The sequence below is a fragment of the Symphalangus syndactylus genome, chromosome X, assembly GCF_028878055.3.
Source record: "Symphalangus syndactylus isolate Jambi chromosome X, NHGRI_mSymSyn1-v2.1_pri, whole genome shotgun sequence".
Lineage (NCBI taxonomy): Eukaryota > Metazoa > Chordata > Mammalia > Primates > Hylobatidae > Symphalangus > Symphalangus syndactylus.
In genome coordinates this window covers 90,889,463-90,897,555 of record NC_072447.2, presented here as the reverse complement: position 1 = coordinate 90,897,555, position 8,093 = coordinate 90,889,463, and the positions used below count along the sequence as shown (strand labels likewise).

Below are 8,093 nucleotides of genomic sequence, written 5' to 3'. Positions count from 1 at the left end.
CAGTATTTCATTATGATTTTAGCAAATAACATACATTCTTAAGAAATATGCATTACATAGTCATCATAACTGTTTAAATTCCTAGTTCATGTTGTTGTTAATGAACAAAATTCAACAAGACATTAAAGAAAGGACCAATCTGCCTATGATAAATCTGAAGTGAAGTCTTTTAATAAAAAATATTGCAACTTTAAATAAACTCATAAAACCATGAAGTGCAATAAATGCTTTTTATTGTATGCTCATTTCAATGAGTAACATTTAGAAATAATAATCCCACATAACAGTAGCGATCTTATTTTACAGCGTGTACATCATTTACAGCCACATAACACACAATTTTAGTAGATATTCCAAATTTAATATTCTGAAGTTAAGAAAGATAAAAAATTTACTCTCAAGGAACTGATTCTTATCTGGTGCAAAAACAGAAAGGTGAACATTATTTGAAACACAAAGCCACAATATAGCATGAAGTAAAATTACATTTTAATTATGTTGAACAGCTGAATGTAAACATGAAGCAACTAAAACTTAAAAGTACATATCATATGCATTACATTTATGAACAGGATTTTCATAAAATTTCCCTAAACCAGGTTTTAATATTAAGTGCCATTTTGATTTGCAGCATGCTAACACAAAGCGTTGTTAAAGGGATGCATATTTTAAGTTTATACACTGTAAACTAAATATCCACCTCCAAACTCTATTGGCAGCAGATTGCTCTGTTAAATACTGCATAAACACTGCCTCATATTGAAAATGCATGTTAATAATATGGTATATAGATTTTAAAAATCAATTTCAATAATGGCATAAAATTGCACCTTTAAACATTAGAGCAAGTAAGACTAGAACAATCATACTTGCTAAGACTGTCCTAAAAAAACTCTAGACATTATAATATTTAAGAAAACTGTGTTCTCTCAATTTAATCTTTAGATCATTAAGAAATATAGTGCTGATTTTGTTTGCAACGCTAATGTTGCATCCATTTTAGAAAGCCACATTTGACTCAAATATATTTTTGTCATATATGCCATACTGAACAACAATCAACTTGAACATCAGAAAAAAGGGAACTTTAATCTTTATAGACTTCACCTTAGACCTCAGCACAGAATGCTATATTTTAAGTATCCTATCTTGTGATAAAATATTAACAGCTCTGAATTCTTTTTTAATAGTACTGAATTAATCTAACCTGTTTTCCAGTTAGTTTTCTTTTAATGAATACACAAAACTTTTGTCATTTCTGGAATTTAATTTCCAGGTACAATATAAAAGGCTCAATGACTAAGTGACTGATGAATGACCACATTTTGTTTCCCCGCCCCATTTCTAAAATTGCATAAAAGTGGATTTGCTTGCTATAGCAAAGCATCGCTAAACTCAATTATGTATTCTTTTCAGAAACATTTGTATCTAACATAATCAGCCAAATAAAGTATCTGTCTTTGCTTTTCCCCTCTGTAGTTTAAGTATGCATATAATACTATTACATAGATACTTAAGAAGTTTTTCTGTGACCATTCTATAGTGCTTCTTAAATTCTTTAAGTAATTTTCAAAGGGCTATGCGATCCCCCGTGAATTCAAATATTTTAAGATCTTTAATACAAAGAATGTAAAGTCATGGTTTAGTATCAAGCTTTGAAACCCGGTGAGACAGCTAGTGAGAGTTTTCTCCCAAGTAGCATATCATATCTCCTAAATAGCTTCTTTCTTTATATTGATCTTATTACATAAGAGCTTCTTTGTGGTGCCTCATAATATGCTGATTTTTTTCTGATGGTCTTCGGAATCCCTTCTTGCAGAATTCACACCTGTGTGGATAGTCTTTTGTATGTATCGATATCACATGTCGTTTAAAGCCAGATGCATCTGTAGTGCTGTATTCACAATACTCACATTGGTAAATCTTCCTTCCAGTATGGGTCTTCATATGTTTTTTGAGCTCATTTTGTTGTCTGAATCCTCTCTTGCACCTTTTACATTTCAGTGGCTGATCTTTAGTATGAACTGAAAGGATATGGCCACTAAGAATAAATGGATCGGATGTTTTAAAGTCACAGTGCCTACACTGATGAATCTTCCTACCCTTATGGATATCACTATGCTTTTTGAGCTCAGAAGGACGATGAAAACCTTTATCACAGACCTCACATTTGTGAGGAAAATCCTTAGTATGGACAGATATGATGTGCCGCTTAAGGTCACTTGAATTGGTGCTCTTATGGTCACAATGAGGACACTGGTGTGTCTTATGTCCTTGAAACAAATCCAGATGGCGTTGAAGCTCCCTCTCATCACCAAATGCTTGGGGACAATGCTCACATTTATATGGCAAATTGTTACCATGTTTAGATTTAATGTGAGTTTTCAGATTTGATTGATCTGCACACCTGAAAATACAATACTGACACTGATATGGCTTCTCACCAGTATGGGTTCTCATATGTTTTTTGAGTTCAGAAGGATGTCGAAAACCCTTCCCACACTCAACACAAACATGAGGAAAATTCTTGCTGTGAACGGCCAACAAATGCCTGTTTAACAGTCCTTGTTCTGCAGTTTCATAGTCACAGTATTTGCACTTGTGCATCTTCGGCTCCTTGTCTCTTAAAATAAGTTTATTGGAACTCAGTGGACTAGCCTCTCTGTATCTTCGTGTGTATTCTGTAAATTCATGGGTTTTGTCAACTTTGTTTATAAGCTTATGGCTTTCTAAGTGGTTATGGAAACTCACTTTCTTGTTAGTTGTAAAGTCACAATCTGTACACTGATATTTTTTTCTCATTAAATGATCAGGATGATTCTTCATGTGTCTTTTTAAGAATCCCCTGGATTTAAACTTTTTTGTGCAAATATGGCAAGGGTACACTGTGAGGGGCTGTCCATCAGGACCTATTATAACAGCTAGATAAAGAAAAGAGAAAGTTGTGACATTTGATCAGACTGTTTTAAAGGATTTTATAACAAAGGTGCCAAAACTAGTTGGCATTCACTATGTGAAAACTATACTAGTTGAATAAAATCCTGTAATATAAAAAATACATAATAAAAGCAATTTATGGCAAAGTAGCTCACTAAAAAGTAATGAACAGCACTCTACTATGAACCACTCACATGCCAAAATGCAGTTATCATATATACTTTGAATACCAAAAACAGATACCCTTTATTGTTAAACCAACCTGAAAATTCTCTGTAAAAATATCTTTGGAATAAAGAGCAAACAAGCATAGTTTTATTAAGTACCAGTCACACAATGTGAAAAAAAAGCAATTATCTATAGCATACACACACAGGTACATGGAGAGTAGAACTGCCGTGTAAACCATAGATATTTTTCTTTGATGACAAAAAAATACTTCCACATCTCAAATAATTATAATATACATAAAGCAAAGTATTTACCTGTTTGCCACTGCCTGGTTTCTCCCCTTCTCCTCTTCTTGGCTTTTTGTTTAAGTACTTTATTTGTATTAATGCCGTCACAAATTTGAAGGTACTGTGCTGCTGTACTACTTCTGCTTTCTAATGCTGACTCCAAAGTATTTCCTGGAAAAAAAAATTGAAACATCATTAAATTACATACATTTATACATTTTTGGTTCTGTTGGATGAGCTACTACAGATGACATGGCACCAAGTCACCACTGTGGTAGTAAATTTCACAAAGTATATCCATCTTATGATTCTCTTTCTCTCTCTCTCTCTTGTTCTCTCTCACTCACAAGTAAAGACATGTATATGTAAACACTTTGAATAGGATATCATGTGAAATTAACTTTAAAATATCTCAATTTTATCAGGAATAAACTGATAAGATGAATGTAATATAAGAAACTGGATTTGGGGTGGGCATGATGGCCCACACCTGTAATCCCAGCACTTTGAGAGGCTGAGGCAGGAGGATTGCTTGAGGTCAGGAGTTTCAGTCCACCCTAGGCAACATAATAAGATCCTGTCTCTACAAAACACGAATTGGCCAGGCATGGTGGCATGCACCTGTAGTCCCAGCTACTCAGGAGCCTGAGATGGGAGGACTGCTTGAGCCCAGGAGTTCAAGGTTGCAGTGAGCTATGATTGAGCTACTGCACACCAGTCTGGGTAACAGAGCAAGACCCTGTCCCTTGAAAAAAAAAAAGAAAGAAAAAGAAGAAAAAAGAAAGAAAAGAAACTGAATTCGAAACAAAATCTTGGCATCAGACCAATTTTTTTTTTTTTTTTTTTTACCAATGAAGGCTGATGAAATTAATTGAAAAAGAAATGTAGACATATTAGTGAATGATTATAGTTACGGTGACTAAGTGTAATGCATAAAAAACAAAACAGATCTCTTGTAGATATGCTTCAGAATAGTGTACTTGATATAAAGAGTACTACATATTAAGATTGATTTTACGGGTTAACATATGGTAGGCAATTTATTGCAATTTCAGTGTGATCAGTGCATACATTAAAAAATACTTAATAAAATCCTAGTTATCAAAAATCTGTTGTGGTTTTATGCAATTTAGCTAAAAAAATGTAGACCTACAAAACTGTCAGGTTAACTTATATGCTGTGATCTAACTTCTCATCAATTTCTTGAAATCAACACTTAAGTTTAGAGAGTCAAATATTTCCCAAGGGTAGAAACAGAACAATGACACGTTATCATAAGAAAATATCTCCTTGCTTAGGAAAACTTAACAAGAAGATCAACTAGAGAATAACACCATATAGAGTGTATTAAAACTAAAAAAAATTAAGCTGACACATGGGTTTTATATAACAGTTATATATAAATGCACTGGTTGCCATAGAAATTAAGAAAACAGTTCTGCCCCAAAAAGAACATTAACAAGGGGTTGATATCATGAATAATTTTTACTTTTCTGTTCAAATAATTTCTATTTCATTTTTTCCATAGCAACCTGTTACGGTCCATTTGGTAAACTGCCTGATGCTTAAAGTTTGAGGGAAATCTAAATGGAACTGCATTTACAGATTAACACACACTATGTCCACATATAAATTAATTCCTCAAAGAGGCAAACTCCTATTTAACTAACTAGATTAGGTATGACTAAGCAAGTAAGAGTCCAACAAATGTGTCTGTAGACACAAACTTGTTACTTACCAAGCAGTATATAAAGCCAGACCTTTAACTCACATCTCATATACAATGCTCTCTCACCTGATGCTTGACAATCTTCATACCTTCGGGAAACTCTTCTTTCATCTCCTGAAAAAAAAAAAAGACCAATTACAAACTGATATGCTAATTATAATGACTACTAGTGGATCACATCTTAAATCTACAAAATCTTACTTTGCCCACCATTCCTTGGGTTAAAAAAATTTGTTGTGTTCTTCCACTCCTATAGGTTAGATAATGTCACATACTGAAAATAAGGGCTGCTGTTCAGCATCCTTGGAATTGTTAACATCTAGAACAATTTTACTTTTTAAATAAAAACTGGGTAGATATTTCTGCAGTGTACCCCCAACTTTGAAGATGCTCAATAAATGACTGTTGAATGAACCTTTGGAAGAACCAAGTTTAGATAAATTAATGCATTTGAACATCAAAATTTTTCAAAGTAAAGAGTATACCTGGACCATCTTGTACGTTACATAGGAATGAAATAAAATAAGACTGAAAGGGAAAAAATAAGTTGATAAATTTACCTTTCATTATATATGCTTTCTAAAAGAGCATACCTGGGTTTCTGTTTCTTTTTCAAAACCCCAAAACCTTATCATCTGTAGAGTTAATAAATGAAATAAGTTTTTCCAAAAGAGGAAGGATCGATTTTCAAAGGATATTCCTATTTTAGAAAAATAAAATTTTTTATGGCACTCACTTATACAGGTAGGATTTAAAATAGATCATACTGAAAAACATAATGCATTAAGCAAGGTTCATTTTAAATAGTACAAGGTATGTGGTAGAAAAATCATCTAAAGTAACTAGAGATGAATCAGTCCACAGTGTAAAACATTTTATTATATTAGCCAATTCATGGTGGCATTCACACAGCTTATTTAATGGCCTAAAGGCTGAGTAAATACATGTTATGTACTTATCAGGTGAAAAAATGCCAGTATCCTACCATATGCCGCAGCCCAGACAACAGGGACAACTGTTTTATTAACATCAGAGTCCTCAAGCTGAATCTCAGGGAGAGAAGTTCCTTCCTCTTCCCCTACAATGACTTCCATGTAAACTTCATCTGCTATTTCAGCGCAACCTAAATTTTAGAAATAATTGCTTGTTTATAACCCCAAATATGTAATAAGTGGGTAAAAATTCCAAACAATGTAAATCTTTCAACTTTCAAATTTCAGTTTGGTTAATTTAAAAATTTATAAATTTAATTTCAATTTATATTAGGCACTTTTGGAGGCTAGTGCCACTAGGAGACAATCATTTACCAAAATTCTTATTCTCCTCTTAGAACCAAGTTCTATGGAAATGGCTTTTAAAATTTTATAAAAACATGTGCGCTTGAAATATACTGAATGACCTTACATTCTATTAGGCATTATACATTTGCCTGACAGTCTTTTGGGACTCAGAAAATATTTCTCATAGAAATAATACTAGAAAGTGGTCCATACTATCTCATATACTGTATTATAAATGAAATGCAGTACTATACATGTAATAAAAATCATCAAAAATACTAGTAATTGAAAAAATTTAAAATAAAAATAAAAATTATATATGTATATAATGCTAGTGATCAAGAATATGTGGACACTCTTCAATAGGCCAGATTTTAAGAGATTCTACTGAGGAGAGAAAGCATTAAATGAGCTTCATTTAACAAAACAATATTGCAGTAAGAAAAAAAAATATTTAAACCTAGAGAGCCACAATATACTTTATATAAAATAATCTGTTTACATTTAACTTGTTAAATAGAAAATTGTCTTGAATTTTTGCTTTTCCTTTGATTCACATACTGGGATCCTGGATGACTACAGAAGAAACGTGGGGAAAAACATGGGAAAAAAGTATCCCTCTTCTCCCAAGTTTGTCTTCTCTCTATTAACCAAAAAGACACACTGGTCTAAGTTTCCCACATTCCCATAGAATTCTGGCATAAGTTAACTTAAACCTCAGTCTCCCATTTCCTACTGTGCCCCTTTCCTTACCAATGAATAAAAAAATAAAGAATTTAGAGATCAAATAGAAATTATTTGATTAAACTCTTTTCCTACCCATCAGAATCTTCTCCACTCATTTGTTTTGATATTTTCAGCTGTTTGGGGGTGGAATTCAGCACCCTACAACTTCTAGGGAAGGAAACTTGGAGTAGGTATCAGAGTGCAGCACAGGTAAAGCCCAATATTGTCAACTGAATGCAGTGAAATGGAGACTCTTACCCTTCTAGGGCAAGGCAACATTGTGTTTTTCTCAGCATAGTAAGAAGACAGGAATAGCCTTAGGAAAGGGCTGCATTCCTATACTGAGGTGAGGAGAAAGTAGGCAGAGAGCAAAATGTCTTCATAAGGAAACATGCAGTATGGCAGGAAAGGAAACCTGAGGAGGTTTGATCGTCCTGTGGTACTTAGCCCCACAAAACCTTAAGCAGCAACTGCTTGGAGACCATCAACAGCATAGGAAATCAAATTCCTGGCAGCTTGGCTTGGAAGAATACTTACATAAGATAACCCTTTAGTGACAGGAGAACAAACCATCAACCCTTCCATTGCTAAATCCAGAGAGAAGCCAACAGTGCCCACTGCCATGTGGAAAGAACATTGGCAGTGGAATTAGATAACCATTAAAATCCTGCCCTTCGCACTTAATATTGGAATGATCTTGGATAAATTATTTTCCCCAAATCTTTTTTTTCCTTCCATAAGACAGGAAAAATACCACCTACCTCAGATATGAGTTGTAAGAATTAAATGAGATAATATCTTGCAACATATTCAGTAACGTACAGAAAGTAGGTACTCAGTAATTACATATTTTTGAGCTTCACTGATGTCAGGAGCTGTATGTTGCTCATCTCTGTATTTCTAGTGTAGTATACTAAGATATATTATTTAATATTTGGTGATTTGAACAATACATGTACAAAT

General features: G+C 33.4%; 1 protein-coding gene across 5 annotated transcripts in view; it reads right to left on the bottom strand.

Moving 5' to 3' along the window:
- Positions 1–216: 216 nt before the first annotated feature.
- Positions 217–8,093, bottom strand: part of ZNF711 (zinc finger protein 711) — a 28,832-nt gene continuing 20,955 nt past the window's right edge. For 3 of the 5 annotated variants that reach the window (XM_063634283.1, XM_055267308.2, XM_055267309.2), the window contains 3 exons: positions 5,191–5,238; positions 3,423–3,566; positions 217–2,921 (listed from right to left, as the gene is read on the bottom strand). In XM_063634283.1, the coding sequence (XP_063490353.1) occupies positions 1,744–2,921; positions 3,423–3,566; positions 5,191–5,238 (1,370 nt within the window). In that variant the 3' untranslated portion in view covers positions 217–1,743. Of the gene's footprint in view, positions 2,922–3,422; positions 3,567–5,190; positions 5,239–6,109; positions 6,248–8,093 lie in introns of all 5 variants that reach the window. The other 2 variants (XM_055267303.2, XM_055267302.2) reach the window with 1 other exon arrangement.